The 22,537-nt window shown below is 40.5% G+C and overlaps 1 protein-coding gene across 2 annotated transcripts in view; it reads right to left on the bottom strand.

Annotated features, from left to right (window-relative positions):
- The window catches only part of daam1a (dishevelled associated activator of morphogenesis 1a), a 33,585-nt gene extending 16,612 nt beyond the window's left edge, over nucleotides 1-16,973 (bottom strand). For both annotated transcript variants that reach the window (XM_068717974.1, XM_068717975.1), the window contains exons 1-15: nucleotides 16,298-16,973; nucleotides 10,363-10,580; nucleotides 10,164-10,253; nucleotides 7,760-7,831; nucleotides 6,846-6,940; nucleotides 6,501-6,720; nucleotides 5,131-5,244; nucleotides 4,676-4,786; nucleotides 4,012-4,115; nucleotides 3,780-3,846; nucleotides 3,126-3,243; nucleotides 2,898-3,036; nucleotides 1,700-1,758; nucleotides 936-1,123; nucleotides 545-808 (exon numbers count right to left, since the gene is read on the bottom strand). In XM_068717974.1, the coding sequence (XP_068574075.1) occupies nucleotides 545-808; nucleotides 936-1,123; nucleotides 1,700-1,758; nucleotides 2,898-3,036; nucleotides 3,126-3,243; nucleotides 3,780-3,846; nucleotides 4,012-4,115; nucleotides 4,676-4,786; nucleotides 5,131-5,244; nucleotides 6,501-6,720; nucleotides 6,846-6,940; nucleotides 7,760-7,831; nucleotides 10,164-10,253; nucleotides 10,363-10,548 (1,827 nt within the window). In that variant the 5' untranslated portion in view covers nucleotides 10,549-10,580; nucleotides 16,298-16,973. The remainder of the gene's footprint in view (nucleotides 1-544; nucleotides 809-935; nucleotides 1,124-1,699; nucleotides 1,759-2,897; nucleotides 3,037-3,125; nucleotides 3,244-3,779; nucleotides 3,847-4,011; nucleotides 4,116-4,675; nucleotides 4,787-5,130; nucleotides 5,245-6,500; nucleotides 6,721-6,845; nucleotides 6,941-7,759; nucleotides 7,832-10,163; nucleotides 10,254-10,362; nucleotides 10,581-16,297) is intronic.
- Between the last annotated feature and the right edge of the window lie 5,564 nt (nucleotides 16,974-22,537).

Genomic DNA, 22,537 nt, shown 5'->3' with positions numbered 1-22,537 from the left:
AAACAAACTAGTGTGTGTGTTAATGGTAATGAAGGAACGTGTCACCCAGTGCAACAGTGTGGCTCACTGATGTGTCGTAATGGAGCTCTATAGTACAGAGGAATAAGATACACCAGTATCAGTCGTAACCGAGGCAGCCTTAAGCATCTGTATGAGATGCACTGAGCTTTCAACTGACTGTAATGTAAACACATCCACGAGACTGGCGTTCGAGTCAATGCTGACTTATTTTACCTTAACTGTGTTATGCAACTTACGTTGTTAAATAAGGCCAGTTATGTAACAAAATGCATTTTATATAACAAACATACTTATTTTACTAAACCTAACCAAGTGCTTTTGTTGTGTAATGAACCTAAAAACGAAGTAAAACTCCAAAACTGACCAAAAAATGTAAGGCCACTGACCAAGTGGGGCGTTCGAGAGATGAGGGTGAGAACATGTTGTAATGCACAAGTAAATGCAGTTTGTGTAGTGGTATAATATAACAGCAGTAGTGACAGTATCAGTAGGAAGTGTAGCAGCAGTAACACTGTAAGTGTACCTCGGGCAGTTTGCTCCAGTTGAATGACTTCAGAGGGTTGGATGGCTGAGGAATATTCTTCTTCTTCTGGACAGCTCCCGGTGGAGCTCCGGGTGGAGGAGGCGGGGTGAATGGAACAATGCCAAAACTTGGCAGGCCTCCTGGAGGTGGAGGTGGCGGAGGAGGAAGAGGAGGAAGAGGAAAAGAAGAAGGGCCGGCCGGGACGGGACCAGGAGGGACTAAACCGCCGGAAGACACGGGAGGTCCTCCTGGAACACTGGACGTCTAACAAGACAACAGAATTGCATCCATTATGAACCGATGATCGAGACACGATCATTGTGGAGACGGGATCTGACGGACACTGTGAGAAAAGGATCAGTAACATTTGTATCTGGTGGTGTTGACATACAGAGCTGAGCTGCTGCAGCCGAGCAGACAGTTCTCCCACTTGCAGCTGAGCTTGCTTGTGGTCGTTGCTCTCTCGCTCCAGCTTGTCTTTCAGCTTGTTCAGCATCACCATCATGTCCTCTTTCTCCTCGTTCTTGGCCTCGCACTCCCTCTCTTTCTTTTCAAAACGCTGCTGCAAGTTGTGATGCTCTGGAGAGAAGGTGGGACGGACAGAGACAGGTGACTTACGGGAGGTTGTTCATTCTGCCGACTACGGTTGAGTCAATCAAAGTGTTGGCCATTCGTGCTGCATCTTGACTTATTTACCACAAGTGTTATTATTACGTGCTGGAACCCCAATGAGCCAACTTTGCAGGCTTTGTGGGTTTTGTTGAATACATAGTGAAATGAGCAAAACACTTAATAAGCACTTATTACACTGTTACATCAATTTCAATATATATTACCTGGATATTACCCTTGTTAATACCAAGCTACCTGGTTATTACTTACATGATATTACTTAATTATTACCTCTTTATTGTCAAACGATTTCCCCACTATTACCATATTATTGCTGCGCTGTAATGTAAAGTGACACCAACACAGAGATTATTGCATTGGTTATGATTATTCTTTTGTAACCTGCAGTAATTATGAAAGAGAAAATATTTTAATCAAACTGACAAGTCCTCCATTTCCACTGTGGTACGGTAAACAGGATTCAGAGTTCTAGTCCTCTCTGTCACATTTATATACTGTATAGTGTATAATGTGAGTGTTTACCTTTCCTCATTTTATCAGCTTGTTCTTTCCATTCTTTGACCTCGCTCTCCTTGACGAGCCTATAGACACACACACACACACACACACACACAAACACACACACATACACAACTGAAGGAAGTTTTACAAACATGATTTGCATCAATGTGTCCCGGGAAAGGGAAGTTTGGGGTCCCCTGCTGGAGCTGTTGCCCCCGCGACCCGATCCCGGATAAGCGGATGAAGATGAGATGAGATGAGATGAGATTTGCATCTATATTACTACTAATTCTACACACCAAATAATAGGCTTAAAATGTAGCTATCAAAATGTATTTAATTAATTACTTAGAAATATAGCACCATAGAAATATAGGCTTGAGATTTTTAATGATGTAAAAATAGGACTAGTCATAGGCAAACAATCTATTTGTAATTTTCTTAGAAGGTCAGATTCGGTTGTTCTGTCCAAAAACATTCCTTATTACTATCACCCAGGAGACCAGTGTCCATGTCCCGTGTGAAACCAAAAGTCCACGTTGCCTTTTCTTGACATTGGGTAAAGCAACGTTATCTACATAGGTTTTATAAAATACATGACGTTACTACGTCCTACTTCACTTTATCTTACTTATTCAAACCCAAATCAAAATATTTTCCTAAACCTAACTAAGTGGTTTTGTTGCCTTTAACCCAAGCAAGTGTTTTGCTGTGAAAATGGACGTTTTATTTTGAAAAGACAGTGTGGGAGTGAGAACGTGTTGCTTCATGACACAATTACACATATGTTAGATGTACTTACTCACTTCTTTTGATCAAAATTACAAAAAAAAGATGTTTTTGTAAATCAAATGTTTTTATTTAGGTATTTATTTGACTTCACTACATCATCACCAAGAGGTGAATTGTGTTGGATAGCTGTATGTTTATGGTTAATTATTCAAATCACTGTTTGGTTTCTAAAATATGACACAGCATTTCTCGGAATCATTAAGATTTTGTAGGATTACTATTAGAACTATAATGATTACCATTCAGATTACTGAGCAACCTGTAAAAGTCTTTTGAATGTGAAACGTGGTATAAACTGAATGTTCTCCTCTTAGAGAGCACTATTCCACTGGTAGTGTTTGAATCTCATCTGTTATCGTTACTAAACACTGCAGAGTTTGCAGCACTAATGACTCATGCCCCAAAGTAAGAAACCCCAGAAACTTACATGCGTACAATATTTTTGACGTTGAAGTCCTCCAGTGGAGCGACATCGGGGTCCTCCCCTTTGTCCGTCTGCAGAACCAGTTGCTGAACTATCCGATCTAACAACACCCAGTAATGAAGAGTGGTACTGCTCTGCTTAACTGCAGACAGACAGATCATGGGTCATTTCATGGAGATTTAAATAAATTAAAAGTAAATAAGTGATTGACAGGCAGACAGCCAGTCTTACATGGCATCATGAGACAGTGCTGCAGTGCAGACAGGAGGTGAGGGTAAGCTTCAGTGTGGTTCAGACTCTTCTTGATCAGCTCAAACATCTGGCTGGCACTTTTAGTTTCTATATGGACCTGAGGCAGAAGACATTCATCAGCAGGCTTTACATGTCTGATTTTCACGTTTCAATGGCATTGAAATGAAATGTAATGTGTGTTTTATTCAGAAGTAATGCTGGAATGCACTTCTCTTTTGTAATTATAATAATGATAATAAACTTGGTATACATAGCCCCTTTCAAAGCACTGTTACAAAGTGTTTCACAATTAATCAGAACACATTTAAAACACAAAGAGATTGAAATAAACTGAAAGCCAAGAGTAAACACAAAAACAGAGTAAAACAAACTAAAATGTTGTAAATCACAAATAAACTCACAGCGACTCTCAAAAAATGTATAATTGTAGAACATATAATAGTAATAATAGTATGCAGCATGTTTTAATGTGTTATTTTGTTTTCCAAGATTCCATTAAATTCCACTTAAAGTTGTGGTGTGTTAGAACTAATGGTGTTTATTGTTAAAAATAAACACTTAAAGATCTTGGATCTCAGCTGTTTAATGGATCAAGTATATAGAAATACCTTTCAGGTATAAAAATGGACTTACAGCATCAAACCGTTTGGACATATGAAGCTCATCTTCATTCCTCAACATCTGAAAGAAGTCCAGATGTCTGGAAACAACACACAATAAACAACTGAACTCAGAAAGCAATTTACAATCAAGTTAAGCCGAAGTGCAAATATGTTCCCCCGTCCTGCTTCCTGTTTGTTAGTTCAATGACACAGTATTGAGGTTTGAAAATGCCAGCACCTGTTGGCGCAGCTGACGTAGCTACCTGTTCAGGGTGGCGTTGTCATTGGAGCTCAGTTTGTCAATGACCGGCTGAATGCCCAACATCAGAAACTCATAACGCAAATGGATGCGGAACTCCAGGCTGGTCTGAAAACACGCAAACACATGCACACACACACACAACGTGCCATGTGGAGTTTATTCCCCAGCAGAAAGGAAGACAATAGTGTCATCAGCATATCCCGTAATCATAAAATGTAATCATCGTATTCATGTTCTGGGTCGACAATATGTATAAATCAGGCAGGTAAAAAAGTTATACAGAGAGTTCAGACAGAGTATCAAACAAACACAAAGGCAAATATATATATACCAGCATGATATCACTTAAAGATATAGTACTTATAGCGCAGCTTTACTGGTGTCTGATAGCAGTAATTATTTCAGCTTCCATTAAGAACAGCAGAAAACATCAGGTATTGGCGTCAGTCCCTCAGAATCAAAATGTAAAAGTGTGTCTCTAGATCTACACACACACATACACACACACACACACACACACACACACACACACACACACACACACACACTCTCTCTGTCATCTGTCAGAAAAGTGCTCACACCATGGTACATCACAAACCCAAGTCCTAAGACATTTGACACAATGCACAGATGATATTTCAAACAGAGGAGAGATGCTTCTTCACCTCTCCTGCTCCCTGGCTCAGCACGGCGTTGATGAAGGACATGATGGCAGTCTTCAGGTTCACTTCATCTCTGTAGCGGCCTGTGGATCTATCCAAGTCTGTCAGCAGGGTCTGCAGACAAAAGACAAAAAATGTTACACCATTATAAAACATTCTTCCTTTCTTTTGACGCCCACAAAATTGGAAAAAGCTGTAAATTGTGATGTGAAATTGACCCACATTTGATATGTCTGGTGATTTGCTGCTTGTGGACTCAGATAGAATAATGCCGATTACTTTTTGTCCCAATCTGATACATGAATATGAGTGGCAAAAATGGGCTATAACTGAATTTTGTTGTGCATCCCTATGTTACATAATGATAATGCATGATCCTTGAATCCTTGAATTCTTGAATATCAGTTGTCTCTAGCAGAAGATTAAGAGAAGCACACACAGATGAGACAGAAGCAGACCTGAAAGCGAGTTCTCTCCGAGGCAAATTTCTGGTAGTGCAGCATGGCTTCTAGTACTTTCTTGTGGCCCCCTGGCACCAAACACACCGCGCCGAGGATCTCTAACACTGCAACCTGTAGGGAGAGGGAGAAGAGCGGAGAAAGAAGGCCATCATTATTTATTTTATTATTATATGATCTTGTCATCAGATCTGGGCAAAAATATTATCACGGTCAACAAAACCAGAAGATCACTTCACCAAGGCATGCTGCCTTGTCACTATTTTTAGTGATCACATATCTTTTCTGACTTGTTGCCATGACTAGTGTGATCCTCAGGGAAGGGCACACCCGCCTGTTTGTCTGGTCTTTTTGGTAAACTTTTGGGTTTCCTCCTCCTTTGCCCACCTGATTAACTGTCATCTGCCCAGGTGCATCTTGGAAGAACAGGCCAAATACAGTATTTATTCCTGTGTTTGTTTTAAGTGACTTTGTTTCTTCAGCTACATTTCCTCAACAGTGTTGTGTTGTTTCATTTTCTCTTTTTGGATTACCGTCATGTGCTTCATAGTGGGCTACTGCCACCCCTCCTCAGGCTCTGGTGATGACTTTTTATGTGACCCTCCATTCATTGAAAACAGAACGAAACAAAAACAGCAGCATACGATGCTGTCATGATAAGACTATACAAAAGATAGGCAGGCTGCAAAAGAAAAACTGAAAGCTCTCAAAAGTTTAATGAGGTAACGTTTCAACCATCAGGGTCTGTGTTTTGCAAACATCCAAGTAAAGGAGAAATGATTTTGTCTATTTTGCATTTATTATTTTATCCTACAAAACACACAGAACTTTGTACATGTTTTGTTTTTTGACTCTTTGTGGTCTTATTGTGTCTCTTTGTAGTCATTCAAAGTCTCTTTGTGATACTTTGATGTGTCTTTGTGGTAATTCTGCATCTCTCTGTAGTAATTTTACGTGTCTTTTTGCTTCTCTCTGTGGTCGTTTTGCGTCTTTTGTGGACAATCTGTTTGTCTTTGTGGTGGTTTTGCATTTCTGCAGTTGTTTAGCGTTTCTTGTGGACATAATTTTTTTTGTCTTTTTTAAAAATCTTCCAGCAAAAAATGCCATGTTCGTTGTTTTGACGGTGACTTCAGTTTTACATCTTCAAAAGAGAACTCTGAGCTCTGAATCAGGAATCGGACTGCAAAGACTCAAAGCGGAAAGGGATGGACGGGTCAGTGACACATGGCTAATTTTACCCTCCGGGTTTACCAGACCTGGTTGGTGCAAACTTCTTTTATTTAAGAAGTATGTAGGCCACTAAAATCATTCTAAAATCCAGGTGTTTCTTTGTCATCACAGGGTATTGAATATAAAAATATTGCGTGTACCTTGGTTTTGATGCTCTCGGTGGTGAGACTTTGGGCGATGATATTAATACTCTCACAGTGACCCAGCACATGAGCTCTGCCCTGCGAGTTGTTCATCAGAGCTTTGATGCAGCCGATCAGAGAGGTGTGGACCTGAGAGTTGGTGGTCTCATAGTCCATTGACTTGAGGAAATTCAGGATGCAAGACAGGCCATCCAAGTCAATGAATTGAGTCACAAACCTGGAGGGGGTGGATCAGAATGGCACAGGGTGAAGGTTATTCTCTAGGTCAGTACAGGGGAAAGCAATGCAGCTTTGGGAAATCTAAACATTTCAGAATAGTGTGTGTTAGACCTGTAGTTGTACCTCATTGGCTGTGTCCTCAGCGCTGTCTTTAGACCATCTACGATTTTATGTCTTCCGTGCTCTTCCTCATCCTCTGGTCCCAGCAGAGTCTTCCTCTGGGAAGAGAGGGGTCAGACTAAATAATGCCTGACGACAGGTCACATACTCACTCAGAGGCGATAACGGAGAGAGTTTGGCCCCTAGAATTATATGTTTCTGGTTTGTAGTGTAGGATATTAGTTGATATTAAGTTAAAAATAACTGCAATTATCATTATTATTCAAAGGCAAATATATATTAATATATGTATGACAATATCTATAATGAAAAATAACCCATCTTTAAGGCCCCATGTATCAAAGTATTCTGGTGAAATAAGTTTGGTATACATTGTCATCTGCAGTGTCCTTGTTGATACACAAGGGATGAAGACAACATAAAAAAAAACATGCACTTAAAGTGGCTTTAAAATGCAATCAATATTTTCACATTTTATAAAGGGAATTTGCAGTAAAGATAAATCTGTCTGTGTCTTTGAATGAACTTAAAACAGCAGGATGTAAATAAATTCACAAAGAATGGATCGCGGAGGCTGATGCCATGAATTTTGCATCACTTCACCTGTCTCAAGGTCTGATCTACAAAAGATAATGTGCTAATGATATTACAGTTCAAACACATTCATAAAGATTATCAGATAAGTGCAATTTGCCCCTTTTTATCTGATTACCATGTAGCAAAGTGTAAATATTCTAGGCAAAACAAAGTCAGAGAGAAAAAGAAAAATGAAATGTTCCCACCGCGAGCTACAGGTCCTGATCAAACAAGGTGCAGAGGCGTTCCACAAAACTACAAGTCAGGAATTTCAACGTGACAGAGAGAAACCATAACAGGGATTTAATATCCCATCAGTACAAATGGAGAGAGTTACTCACAGCAGCCATGGACCTGAGCTGATCAATATAATACTCTGGCCATCTGGTTGCTCCTTTATTCTCCTCTGCCTCCTGCAAGACACACATGTACAGCCACATAGGTCAGGGTCATGGATATACTTACTTATACTAGACAACAAATTTATGTGTCGTCCTACTACTTTGTAATTTTAAGAATTGTGCTTTGAAATGTACACAGGATGGGGTTGGATTCCAGTCATGGTGAAGGTAACATCATATGTTGATAAAGCCACCCATAGGCTGTCGTAGGGGATTCATGACATCAGCGCAGGTTTCTGAAGTTTAGATTTGGGTTTTCTGGAGCCAGAACATTGAGGTTGAAAGGCAGGGTGCCTTGGCGGAGCTGATGAGTGACCAGCAGTTAACTTTGAGGATATTGGTGGAAATGCTCCCAGGACATAAGCCTTAATATTTCATTAATTGATCAAAACTACTCTTCGCCAAGACATATCTCACCTCTGTGGTAAATTACTGAGACCATAACATCTTGTGAGAAAAACAAACAAAGGTTTAAGGATGCCAGCATCTCTTGTCTACTATGAACCGTAACTCAAGACACGTCACTATTGGTCTGTACGATGGCGTCTTCTTGAATCTATCAGCCACAAGGAATAAGTAATGAAAGAATGTGTAAGTTACTTACTATGGTACTTTTTCATCTAACTAAAACTAAGGTGGTTATTTAGTAGCCAGGCCATTTTTGTCCTCAGTATGCTTCAAACTAAATATTTGTTGGATCAACTTCTTAAATGATTTGAGGTTGAAAGTTTTTGTGACTTTATGAACCCCAAAAATCTGATGTTCTTCACGCAAACTCCTTTGAACAACCGAGAGCGTCACGAATGTCTTCTTGGATGGACCGTCTGAAATTGAACTCTATCCCTATTTGTTCGATTCATCACTGCTTTCAACTCTCTCAGAGATCAGGCTTGTTTTCTCCCTCATGTGTGTCCATTGGACACAAATGGCAACACCTTGTATGATGGTATTTCTTTGAAGCATACTGAACTCTTAAGCTATAGTTATACTTTCCCCGTCCGTGAGTATGCAAGGGTCTGCTCGGGTTCGCGTGGCATAAATTTCATCATCAGAGGGTGAACGCTAGTCTCTGTGTGGTCGTCCCATAGACTGTAAATTAGAAGTGGATGTAGTCGTCGTGACGTCACCCATTGGTTTGTGGACTGCTGTTATGAAGCATTACATTACATTACATTACAGTCATTTAGCAGATGCTTTTATCCAAAGCGACTTACAATAAGTGCATTCAACATTGGTAATCAAAAGAACTATTAGTCACCAGAAGTCATAAGTACATTTCCTTTTCCAAACAAACATCTAAGAGCATGAAGCAGAGCATAACTCAGAGCCAAAGTACAGTGCAGAAACAAGAAAAACTGTTAGTGCTATAAGTAATACGAATACAATAAATGCAACAAGCTAGTATGAATACAATAAGTGCTAAGTGGAAGGCTCAGGGTAGCACTTCCTGAAGAGGTGGGTTTTCAGCCTGCGCCGAAAGATGGGCAGCGACTCTGCTGTCCTGACGTCAGTGGGAAGTTCATTCCACCACTGTGGGGCCAGGACAGAAAACAGCCGTGACCGGGTCGATCAGCCGCCAGGACCTCTGAGCAACGGGGCAACCAATCGCCCCGAGGCAGCAGAGCGAAGTGGTCGGGCAGGGGTGTAAGCCTCGAGTTCGACAATTTCACCGTCGCCATGTCGAAGTACGGACGTCGTCATTTTGGCTTTTTTGCAACCAAAGTTACGATGTTTGGAATGCGGATGGGTGACGTAGAGACGCCGTATACGGCTCTGGTGGCGGCAGCAGCCTGTCAATCACAGTAAGCCTGCCCTAAAGCATACCCTACTTAATGGTCTATTTGACTTTAAATGGTCCATAATTTACTAAATGAACATCATGCTGTATTGAAGAAGACTTAAAACTAGAGATTGATACCATAAACTCATGTTAACAATATTTACTGAGGTAATAAATCAAGAGAGAAGTAGAGTCATTTTCTCATAGACTTCTATACAACCAGGGGAGTCTCCCCCTGATGGACAGTAGAGAGAATGCAGCTTTAAGACACTTCCATATTGACTTCACTCGACAGAACCGGGGGGTTGTCATCTGGGTCGTCCATGTGCCGCCAATTTCTTGTGACTGTACAGACTAGTCTGGATGTGTCCGCGCGGCCACTAAGCTACATGTGGTAGTGTAGCGATCTACTGTGCACATCTGGAATGCATCCTCTGCTTGCGAAAATAACAAAGGCTTTAGCGGTAGCAATCCTAATCCAAGAAAAGCAGCTACCATAGAGCTCACAATACATAAACTATCAATACAGGTAAGTTGGCTGTTGTATTTAGTTTAGTTCCTTACCAATTTCTTACTCCAGTAGATCTGCCATTTTTTCTCTGCTGGCAAAGAAAACATGGCATCTCTGTGCTCCTCTGTAAGGTCCAGTTCATCCTGGGACAGAAGACAGAAAGGATGGAGAGGGAGAATGATGAACATAAGAAGAAAGCTGCTGAATAAATATGGATGTTTGAATGCATTCAGAATAGGAACTCTGACTCACCACCAGCTCAGTGAACATGGAGTCCAGCTCTTGAAGGGGGGGCATGGGCAGGTTGGGCTCCAGCACAGCCATGGTGTTGGTGTTGTCCTGGCAGTGGGTGATCTCTGGTTGGTTGCTCCCTTTGAAGCAGCAAGAAAACAGAGAGGACAGGCCACGCCCCTCGGGCTGCTTCACCCGGGACACCATGGTTACAGCGGGGACTTCACCAGAAGTGCTGACTAAAGAGGGAAACAAAAAGTATGAATCAAACGATAAAGAGTGGGGTTACTGCTGCACGGCACAGCACTTGGGCTTGTGTTCTGCACCACCATGGGGACAGACTGCATTTCTAGACCACCTTACTTCATTAAAGTTAGTTCGTAATTTAATTTGTATGGATGTTCTACCATGACACTACAGGCAAAAACATAGTCCATTTTGAGACTTTTGGTCTAGTTTGCGTTTTCTTTCAGACTATTGGAAAGAAAGCATCTCATTTATTCATTTAGGTGTTTATTTTGCTACTTTGTGTCTGCAGACTTCTGCTAAATTCACAAAAAGTTAGTATTAGATAATGCCTTGGTACATTTTAAGATAGAATTTGAGAAAACTTGGAATACAAACTTAGAATTGTTTAGATGTACGTAATCAACTGGGGAAGTTTCATGGTGATATCCATTAGTTTAAAAAATACCCTATTCAGCTCTAATCTTAAGATACATATCTTTAAAGGATGTTTTTTTCTAAGCTTCAGACAAAAATCAACACTTCAGTAACACTTACACACACCAAACTTTCCAGATTAATTCCTAGCTATATTCTGAAGGTTTTTACAGGAGTTTGTGTAAAAACACACTTCCCACAAGTGTCTACAAGAAATGACTCATGAGTAATGAAAGAATACATGGCTTAAGTATTAGGGGCAAGGCTAATTCATAATGAAAAAAGAAAAAAACCTGATGAGTGCAATGATGCCTGCAACAAGAGTCTACGAGAAAAACGCTTCATGAGTTTGGCCTTAGTGCTCGAATCCATTTAGAAGTGCTGCGCCCCTTTTTGTTTCGGCCACTCACAATGCCACGCCCCCTTTTTTGCCAATTGGCATGAAGACAAACAAACACCTTCGCACCCTCACACTTGGCCGCAGAGCCAAATTTCTGCCTGCTATAGGGTTGAAAACTGTGGCTGCCAAAAGGGGGGTGGGGAAATTTGTGGACCTGCTGCAGCTAAAGTTTACTTGTTACACAATCCTTAACAAATGCTAACTCTTCAAAATCATTCTGACAGTATTGAGTTGCTGATTTCTGCGACAGATGCTGAAATGTTTTTAAGAAAATTAGCAAAGACCTTGATGTACAAAGTTACACAACTGAAATAACAATTAAACAATTCTCTTTTCAGGCACAGCACACCTTTATGAGTGATTAAATGCAGTAATCATGACTCATCAACCAGCCTGGACCAGGTATAAATGCACAACACACCATGTTGAACTTTTAACTAGTCAGTAACCTTCCTCACCATCATCTTATCTAGATCTTTCCTTGATATATGAAGTGGCTGGATCTCTCTGCTCTTGTCACTGATCCCAATCTGGTTGAAACAGGGAATGTTGATTAATGATCGGCACCCCCGTCAGTAAGTGAAAGTTGGCTGCAATGTCAAGGCGCGACTGGCCTGACAGGAGGTGTAGGAGCGGCAGGGCAGTTATGTGAAGCACGATGACTTGCCAGACGGGGCACGCAGAGACACACCCTCAGCAGGAAGAGGTCGTACTGATCGAGGACATTCACGCCCAGTGAAAAGTGATGCTTAACTTGATTAAGGTGTGGAGTTTTTAATGCTTTTGAATAAAAAATATCTTGTCAAAAAAAAGTCTCGGAAATGGTTCCCTGCTGGGTCCCGTCAGTAACACAGAGCTCTAATGGTTAGGTAGTCTGTAGAGATGTAGTATTACCTACAAAACACTGAAACCAACTCATACCGTGGAGGAAATATGAAAATAACATGTATTTCATTGTTTAATATTATGTTAATATTTTATTTGTCCACTGGTTTTCAACCCATGTTTTCCTATTGTCCCCCTAACGTAGCTTTGCAGTTGTTAAAATCATCTTCGTCCACAGTTTGACAGTATCACATGTATTGTGCATTCATGTTTTATGCATCATTCTATCAAATAGAAATATTCTAGATGTCTTGTATCATTTTATGGAACTTTCCCCAAAGCCGGTTTCAGACATGCAGAAAACAGAGAAAGCCTTTCTAAGAATGGCATCCCCCACATCCTGTCAATGTACAACAATGCTAAACCTGTGTTTGAGGACATGACATATCTTTGTATTCATTCACCTATAAGTCACTTAAAACTTTCCAGGTAAACTTACCTTATTTAAGTGTGTGTTAATTGACAGTGACCCACAACCTCACACGTGTAAACAAACCAGCACGCGCCAATGAACATGCAGCTACTTAGGTTAGCCGACAATTAGCTACAACGACAATTCCTGTCGTCAAGAGTTTGACCTTAAAAAACTTCAACTTTATTATAGTTGTCATTATACATTAGGTACATATATATCAAATTGAACCTCTGCATTTAACCCATTGGGAGCAGTGGGCTGCTGAGAATCGCACGGGAAGCGGTTAGGAGTTCTGTGTCTTGCTCAGGGACACTTCAGCACACGTAGCAGCCAAGGATCGAACCGCCAGCCTTGCTGGTAATCCTATGATAGAAGTTTATTTTGAAAAGACACTGTCTGCATGTAAGGAGAGGAAAGTATGTTTCCTGTGAACACGGAAGTTTAATTTGAGAAGACACTATACATGTAACTGATATCCCAGTAAATGAAGAAGTATTCAGACACCATTAAAAAAATTTAAAATCATCATTACAAGTAAAAGTTGTATAATCAAAATGTTACTTTAACCTATATTCATGTATTTGTTGGCTACTTGGGTGCCATGCTCAACAACAAGCCCAAGTCACACCACATATTATGGCAATATATAGTTGATCATGCAATTGTGTTAGCAATCAAGCACCAGTGACATCCATTCAGGGTTGTGCTTGCGTCCACATGATGAATACAAGTTAGTCGGTTTGTTTTCCACCAGCTGCTGGGGTAAAATATCTCTCTCTTTTGCTGCAAATTTCTCCACTTTGTTTCTCTAACTGAGAGATAATTATAATTAGTTATAATTACTGTGGGAAACAGTAATTATAACTAACAACTGACAAAATGATCTTAAAACCACTCATTGTTTTTTTTTTTTCTGAAGCTTTCAGCCGTTTCACAGTCTTCATCATCAGAGGGAGTTTTCTAGGTTGTCATTAAAGGTGCGTCCTTGAGCCCAGTGTTGTCATCTCTTTTCCAATGAAAGTTTAGCTCCAAACTTTGATAAATCTATAGTGACAAGAAAGTCTCCAAGTCGGCAACACTAAGAGCCCGCTCCTTCAGCCCTCCATCCAAAGCCACGCCCCCAAAAAGATCAACGTAAACAGCAAACATGGCTAATGTTAGCACTCACAGCTGTTAAGCTAGCAGCTTGTGGAAGACTCCGGTGATGAGCAATGAGTGAAAGGCCAGAATACCCGTAGGCAGGCAGCCCGTCCAATCATTACATCCAGACTGAATGAAATGATTGGACAAGCTTATTACAGTCCTGAGACTGCCACAGATACCGGATCTTTGTTTTTGTTGGTCACATCATTTGATCTATTGATTGCTGTCGGGATGTAATGAGAATTTCAACAAACCTATCAATAATGTTTTCGAAGATTAACAATCCTAGCTTCAAGCATGTTCACTTGTCATCACGTGACCTTCGGCCTCACGATAACAGCTGGTCCTGAGCTGTGGTTGAAAGCTCAGAAAAAAAGCTAGTAAGTTGACATAAAGGAAGTATAAAGTGGCATCAATGGAAATACTCAAGTACAAGTACTTGATGCTTCAATACAGGGACATGAGTGGATGAACTTAGTTGCATTTCACCACTGGATATTACTAGAAGCTTTTGCTTGTGACTGTTAATAAAGAAAAGGTCAGGAATCCCCACACTGAGTAAGATCTGTCCCCTGGGGACCATAACATAAGAACATACTGTATTTTTTTCTGCATCATCAATCATTGCTGGACAGATTGAGTCACTGATCGGCACACAAACTATAAATACACCCGTAAATCAAAGTACTGGAACTCGGACAACTGATGTCCATGCACATTTTGTTAATAGTTGACAGTGTCCACCATCAGTGTCCTTGCCTCAGTTACGTAAATGTGTTCAAGCTCACCAATGGTCACTGCAGGACTCCAGTAACGATCAGCAACGTGTGTGTATGGTTATGTTGTGTATTGATGACAGGGTTATTATTCACCCTGACGCTCAGATGAACCAATCGGCCCTGAGTTCGCCGGGTTTAATCAATACTTCATCGAACCCTGTGGGCAAAGTGTTTTTTCTAACCACACGGAGGTCAGAGGTCAGTGTCCTTGACAGAACAGCAGTCCCTCCAGCTGGTGGGGAGTCACTGTCTCCCTCAAGGACGATTCAGTCAGTAAATGTTTGATAAGAGCTTGTTGTGTTGATGAGGCTGCTAACAAGTCCCCATCCAGCAGGAAACAGAAGATATCTGTCTCCTGATGAGCTCATCTCTGACCAGCTCTGTGGTCCTCAAGCTCTCTGTATTTTTCTTATTGGTGGACAAATCCAATCAAAAGAGCACAACTGACAATGAGTTAGTCTGTCTATCAATTCTGTCTGACTCTCCCACCCTGTATGTGGCTCTCAGCTCCAAGCTCATTGGTTGCTGCGAAAGATATACATCTTTAAAAACAATTCACAAATGTATAGTTTATAGGAACCAAACTGAGGTCGGTAACACTGATATTCTGGGGAACCAATCAAGTGATTATAGTATAACGTATTTCACACATTGCGGTATGTTAAAACTGTGGTGGTGAGGTAACTAAAGAGGCTTTGGAAAAAATCCCTTGATGGAGGGGTGAAAGAAGATCATGTATAAATGTATGGGTTATGTTACCAAAATGGCAGCGGGGTACTAACAAAGGCTGGAGTACAGCAATGTGGTTTTGGGGTACGCTCAAAGAAAAGCGGTACAAATCTTAGATTAATGGAATACTATTTAGAGTCATATTTCTTCCACATCACTTTTTAATTTAAAAAAAATTCTCCATTTTGTGTCACTGCATCCGAGGGAACTTTAACAGTGAAAACACACGTGTCTCTACCTGATGATGTGATGCTATTTTAATAATGTGTATTATTGAGCACATTTAGATGTAAAAAATAACTAACCTTGTAAATGACAAAAAAAATATTTTTAAATCCAACCCGTTGACAGCACCTCTGCTACCCACAAGATGGCGCTCTTAACCATTGGCACACTAGCAATAAGTTGGCAAGTGAGAGTTTTTTGGAAATATTTTTGGAAATGTTGACATTCACTCTCATCTGACATTTGACAGTTGCGCGGCCTATTATTTACATTAGTTTGATTGATTTTTTTTTCCCAACCCCCATTCTGTGAAGACCCGCCCTCCTCTGCCTCTGATTGGCTAGTACTTGTTGCCTTCTTGCTGAATAACACAATTGGTGGAAGGTTGGTAGGTTAGTGATTTCAACTCAGATGTGGATGTTTTCATAAGGACGGCTGCCTTCTTGTATATTGCTCTCATAGATAACTACAATGTCCTGGTTATGGGAGGAAAATGTTTTTAAAAAATGTTGCTCTGCATGTTGCCTATATGAATGGAATAAAGATACAGATCCATTTTGAAGTGGCATCATAATTCAAATGACCATTAACTAACCTTAATGTCGATACGTCAAACACTGATTAACAAGCACATTTAAAAATGACGCTTTGGTCAAAGGTTGGCGACCCCTGACCCCTGCTGTACACAAAGTGTGTGGATCATCCTGGGTCTCTTACCGCTCTGATCCTCTCCTATGCGATGCGCTGAGATGCCATGTTGAGCTCCAGCAGTGTGTGTAGCAGCGCTCAGGCGTCAGATGAACATCTGTGGCGGAGATCATTCGCTCTTCTGTCAGCCCAGCTTCAGCTCCAATGTCATTCCAACGTTGAAACACCTGGTTCTCGCTGAAGAACACCCTGAATTTCTTCTGAGAATTGATTTGACATGCTTTACATAATCCAGAGAAATAGAATGAAAGTCAGATGGCGATGCTGAAGTGAAGCTTCAACTCCAAAGATGCGGATTTTAACCAAAAATAAACAGAGGTACAAATCTGAAACGTAGATCCGCCTGTGGCACTTTCAGTAGAGCTGGAGGAGAACTAGAGTTGAATTTACAAACAGACCTTAATCCCCAACAAAAGGTTTGTCAAAACAGAATGTGCGTAAACACAAAATCCACCAGACATAGACGTCACAGAGAGCCGGTTCAGACAGGGGTTTCCTCAAAAGTTAGTCAGAAACCCTGCAGGTATCCAAAATAATACAAATCCTCTTTCAGTTGTTTCATCTATCCAGACAACACCTGCTTTTGTCTCTTGTGTTCTTCCTCCTACTTTGACCCCGTCAGTGTGCTCATGTGAGCTGACCAGAGTCTCTCTGTTTGTCCGTCAGATGGAATGAACAGAGAAACTGACAGATCTGCCTGGGCGAGATTGTACAGTATGCGGAGAGTTCAAAACACACACTACTGCATTCCTGGTGGAGGCAGTCACGCCCAGACCTCACCCAATGCTGTGTGTGTGTGTGTGTGTGTGTGTGAGAGAGAGAGAGAGAGGTGGGACAGTGTCTGTGGTAATATCTGTGCAGCATCTCATCATGCCTGATAATGAGACAACATAATTAGAAACTTTTCTAAAGTGTATTTGAATCAGAACCTCGTCAGGCAGCTTCTAAGAGCTTCCATCCAAATGTAACTACTGCGTGGCTCCTTCTACAGCCCATGAAGCTCATGTTCTGTTCTATTTTTAGAGCTCAGGTCACATGATGACAATAACACCTTCTCCATCACTATAGAGTGCTGCAGGGATGACGCATTTTTCGTAGGCCAACCAGGAAGTTAGCATTGCACTGGCTCCCTTGACAAAAAGTCCAAAACATTTTCCATTGGGTTTATGATTATTGCAGAAAATAAGCTCTGTGGCAAACAAACGTTTATAATACTTACAAGTTTTGTTCAGCATGGTAATCTTCACAAACGAACACCACTTCTATGATTTTTGAAGCGTTAACGAAATCAGCAAAAGCAGAAAGCTAACATTAGGCTATACAGGAACTACACCATGGTCACATGACTTCACATCACCACCACCAAGCTAAAAGAGGATTAGTCTGTGTGATGACGTTTGTAGTCTCATTGAGCAACTTGTTAGCTCTTTTAAAGACACCAAAAAGCTTCTACATTTTTTTGTAGCAAATGAGATGAGAACTGAGATTCATTGCAAAACACTGTATGATAATAAATGATCCTTGAATCCTAACAAAATATCCATTTGAAACATCCATCGACTTCAAGACGAAAGAACCGTAAATACAAAAATGCTGACTCGTTTTGGGGTTTTAGGACTCATTCTTGTAGCACTTTATCTACAGTCTAATTTTCATTAACACTCACTGTGAATTTCTAAGTATATATAAAAATGTAATTGTCACAATTACAATTACACCGTCTCCATGACAATTGAGCAAACTCCATACACTGATATCAATGTGGTTAACTTCAAGTCACACTCAAATTATTAGTTATATTTAGTTTGTTTTTAAATTAAGGACAGGTTAAAATGATTTGGATGGGGTTGTATTCATATATTTGTATATTTATGTACATTAATATACTATGACTATATTATCATATCTTATTCCCTCCCATAGACACTACACGTTATTTGAACCTCTCTACATTTCTGCACAATACTGCCACTTCTGCCAATTCAGATATATTATTATTATACATTATATTATAGAATGTTCTTGTATTTCTATTGTAATTTTCTAAGTTTCTTGATTTTTGTAGTTACTTTTATTTTTCATTTAATTTCATCCTACTATGTTACCAATACACCAAATCAAATTCCTTGTACGTGAAAACCTACTAATAAACTGGTAAACTAGACTAAACTAGATTTGGATGGTGGTGAAAGATGACATTTATTGTTGTGTAATGTATGAATGAGATCAGACTCAATAAATTATTATATTTCTCCATATCATTAACCATTTGTCATCACATGTATATTTGACTTAATGATAACAATTTTGAATTTGTGTGTTTCTCATTAAGTCATTTCAAAATATGGTGTAAGGATATTTTATCTCTAGGTTCACAGATATTGATATAAAAAATAATACATTTCGGCTGCTTCCTTACAGTGCAGTCGCTTTGCTGCTTGCTCTTGCCTCTGCTTACATTTTCTTGCTTTTCTTGTTTTTCTAAAAAAAAATGTCTTCAAATTGCAAGATATATCGCATATATCAGTCTTCAACGTTTGAGTGAAGACGAATCCAGAAAGTCGTCAAGCTATTTGGGTTGTTAGCTAATGCTAACTAGCAGCTAAGCTAAAGCTAAGTAGCAGCAAGATGCCTCCCTTCTCCACGGACGACTACCTCAAACTCCTGCAGAAGATTGCAGTCTTGGAAATAAAAATACACCGACCAGAAGTAAACGTGGAGGTAAATGGACTATGTGGGAATGATATCACTTTACCATGGACTCAAAACATTCAACAAACACAAGCGAAGACACAGCTAACTAGGACCACAAGGCCTACCAAGAAACAGGAGGAGAAAGCAGATAATGTATCTTCAAATAGTAGTCCTCCCTGGAACTCTCTCGGTGCAAAGCCGAAGAGAAAATCATACCCTCTGGGATGTGGGAGGACGACTAAAAGGCAGAGCCCAGCGACCTGAGATTTGTGATGCGACTGGCTGGCCTGCACTAGCACACAGGCAGAACTGCTCCTCAACCCCTGCACTCAAGTAAAAAGAGCAAAAAACCTCCACAACAACCAAGCCTACAACTTCAATACAGATTTGCTCCATTGTCACAGGATCCTAAATCTCCATCTGATGACCTGGATAAGCAGCTATCTTCTCAAAACAGGGTAAGAACTGAAAGTAAATGTGAGAGTAAAAGGCCGCAGGGAAAGCTAATGACAGGGCCTGAGACTCTGATTGTTGGTGATTATGCTGTAAAAGATGTCAGAACGATGTGCAGCAAGAATACCAAAATACTCTGCTTTCTAAAAGATATGGTCTCTAACATGAGAGACAAAATCCTTGATCTGTTAAACACAGTCAGCTCTGTCAATGCTGAGGTGTTTATCAGTGGCCCTCTTCCAGGAGATGAATGATTCAGCAGGCTGTTTGCACTGAACAAATGGCTGTCAACTGCATGTACTGACCATTCAGTACATTTTATCAACAATTTCTACCTTTTCTGGGAGCGCAGACATCTTTTTAAGGCACATGGAGTTTGCCTGAACTAGTCAGGGGTAAAACTGTTTACCTCTAACCTATTTTTCTTTCTGCATCACCCGTCTGTTGCCACTGCCAAGGACAAGAGACAAAAGGAGTCTAAACAAGAGATAACCAAACAGCATCGTCATAGAGACCTTACGGGAAGGATGCCCCCGCCTGAGAGACAAGAGGAGGAGTCTCCAACCTCATCATCAGGGACCGCCTCTGATCTTCCACTTTCCCCACCCTTCCGAGAGGAGGGTTTACCTCCCTCCCCAGCACCTACTTCCACCCCCCAGACTCCATCCAAGTCCCCCTCCTCTCTATTCACACTCTCCCCATTTTCCCCCCACCTGGAGTTCACTGACCACATGAAAGAGCTGGTCACTGCTGGAACCAAATACACTCCTTGCCCCACTCCTCCCAATAATTTATATCTTCTGGGTCCAGGCTACACGACTAATGACACCAATGATTCTCTCCAGGAAAAGTCAGGGCCCTGTATGCAGCTAGCCTTCTCAATTCCTGTCCTGATAGTTTATAGAACAAGAAAGGTGAGGCTGCGAAGAAACAATAGTCAATCTGCAAACTTATCAAACTTAACATTCCTCGTCAGCCTGTCCAAATAAATTGGGCAAAGAAAGCTTTAACCACATTAAACTTGGCTTTATTAAATGTCAGGTCTCTGTCAGGAAAAACATTTTTAATAAATTATTTTATTGTTAGGCACAAACTGGACATTTTGTTTTTAACTGAAACATGGTTAGACCAAGATAACAGTGCAGCTGTTCTTATTGAATCAACACCTCACAACTTCAGTTTCATGAGTGAAACAAGAGTGCATAAGAAAGGAGGTGGAGTTGCTATTTTATTTAATGATTCTCTTCAATGCAAGCAGATGTCCTTTGGTCATTTTACTTCTTTTGAATATGTGGCTCTGAATTCCACTCAAGCTTTATTCCTAAACATTAAGATTTTAATATCCATGTTGATAATCCCCAGGACAGAGGGTCTATAGAACTATGTGGTGTCCTTGAAAAATATGATCTGACTCAGCATGTGACAGGACCCACCCACAACAGGGGGCACACTCTGGACCTAATCATCACCAAAGGTGTAAACATTTCCAAGGTTGCTGTGACTGATGTTGCACTCTCTGATCATTTCTGTGTTTTCTTTGAGAGTGCAATCTCCTTGCACACAAATGTCACAACGAGGTTGTGACAAAGCGTTACATCTCTGAAAACACCAGTGAACTATTTATTCAGAAGTTCTCCTTCACACCAGCCCTCTCTTGCATCTCAGTCAATGAGCTTGTAGATACCTTCAATTCTAAAGTAAAAAATGTTATTGATGCCATTGCACCCACTAAAGTGAAGGTTGTCTCGGGTAAGCAAAGATCTCCTTGGAGAAATGCTACGCTGGTCCGAATAGAGAAAAGAGAGTGTCGGAAAGCTGAGCGCAGGTGGCGAAAAACAAATCTCCAGGTTCACTGTGACATCTATAAAGAGAGACTTCGCAATTATAATTTGGAACTTAGAAATGCAAGGCAGTCCTTCTTCTCTGACATCATAACCAAAAGCAATAACAATGCACGCGCCTTATTTGCTACCGTCGACAGGCTAACAAACCCTCCAGTGTCAGTAGCTGCTGAGCTCCAATCCACCTGGGCATGCAATCAATTTGCCTCATTTTTTACTGACAAAATTCTGAAAATTAGACAAGCAGTCAGTGCCTCCACACCAACCACAGGATATGTGTTGTCCCCATCTCTGGATAACATCCATTCATATATCATGACACAATTTCATTCAATCGACCTTAGAAGGCTAGAAGACATTATAAAACATCTGAAGTCATCCTCCTGCTGCTTGGATATTCTACCAACACACTTTTTTAAACATATTTCAAACTGCATGACCGCTGATCTTTTACAAATTGTAAACACATCCCTTCTCTCAGGTGTCTTCCCACAAGCCCTAAAAACTGCAGTTATTAAACCACTCCTAAAGAAGGCTAATTTAGACTCCGCAACAATGAAAAATTATAGGCCAATATCAAACCTCCCATTTTTAAGTAAAATAATTGAAAAAGTGTTTTTTCAACAGCTGAACAACTTCTAGGCCGTAAATAACTGTTTTGATGTCTTCCAGTCAGGCTTTCGACAGCACCACAGTACCGAAACTGCTCTTGTTAAGGTTTTTAACAACATCCACTACACAGACAGTGGCAGAATTTCAATCTTAGTATTACTGGATCTCAGTGCTGCATTCGACACAGTCGACCATGACATACTACTAGAAAAACAAAAAATCTGGGTGGGACTTTCTGGCACAGCACTTAACTGGTTTGAATCCTTCTTGAAGGACAGAGAATACTTTGTTTCTGTAGCTAATTACACATCAGAGCTGACTAAAATTACATGTGGTGTTCCCCAAGGTTCAATACTGGGGCCTCTTCTGTTCAACATCTACATACTTCCACTAGCTCAGATTATGGAAAACAACAAAGTGTGTTATCATAATTATGCAGACGACACACAAATCTACATAACTATATCACCAGGGGACTATAATCCCATACAAGGGCGGGGTAAATGCATTGAACAAATCAACAACTGGATGTGCCAGAATTTTCTTCAATTAAACAAAGATAAAACAGATGTAATTGTTTTTGGTACCACGGACGAACTATTGAAAGTCAGCGCTCAGCTTCAATCACTGATGTTAAAAACCACAAACC

Source organism: Cebidichthys violaceus, unplaced genomic scaffold, assembly GCF_023349555.1.
Source record: "Cebidichthys violaceus isolate CVI_PGR_0920_01 unplaced genomic scaffold, fCebVio1.0.p SCAF_22, whole genome shotgun sequence".
Lineage (NCBI taxonomy): Eukaryota > Metazoa > Chordata > Actinopteri > Perciformes > Stichaeidae > Cebidichthys > Cebidichthys violaceus.
Note: the sequence above shows the minus strand (reverse complement) of the source record. Positions and strands in the feature narration are given on the sequence as shown.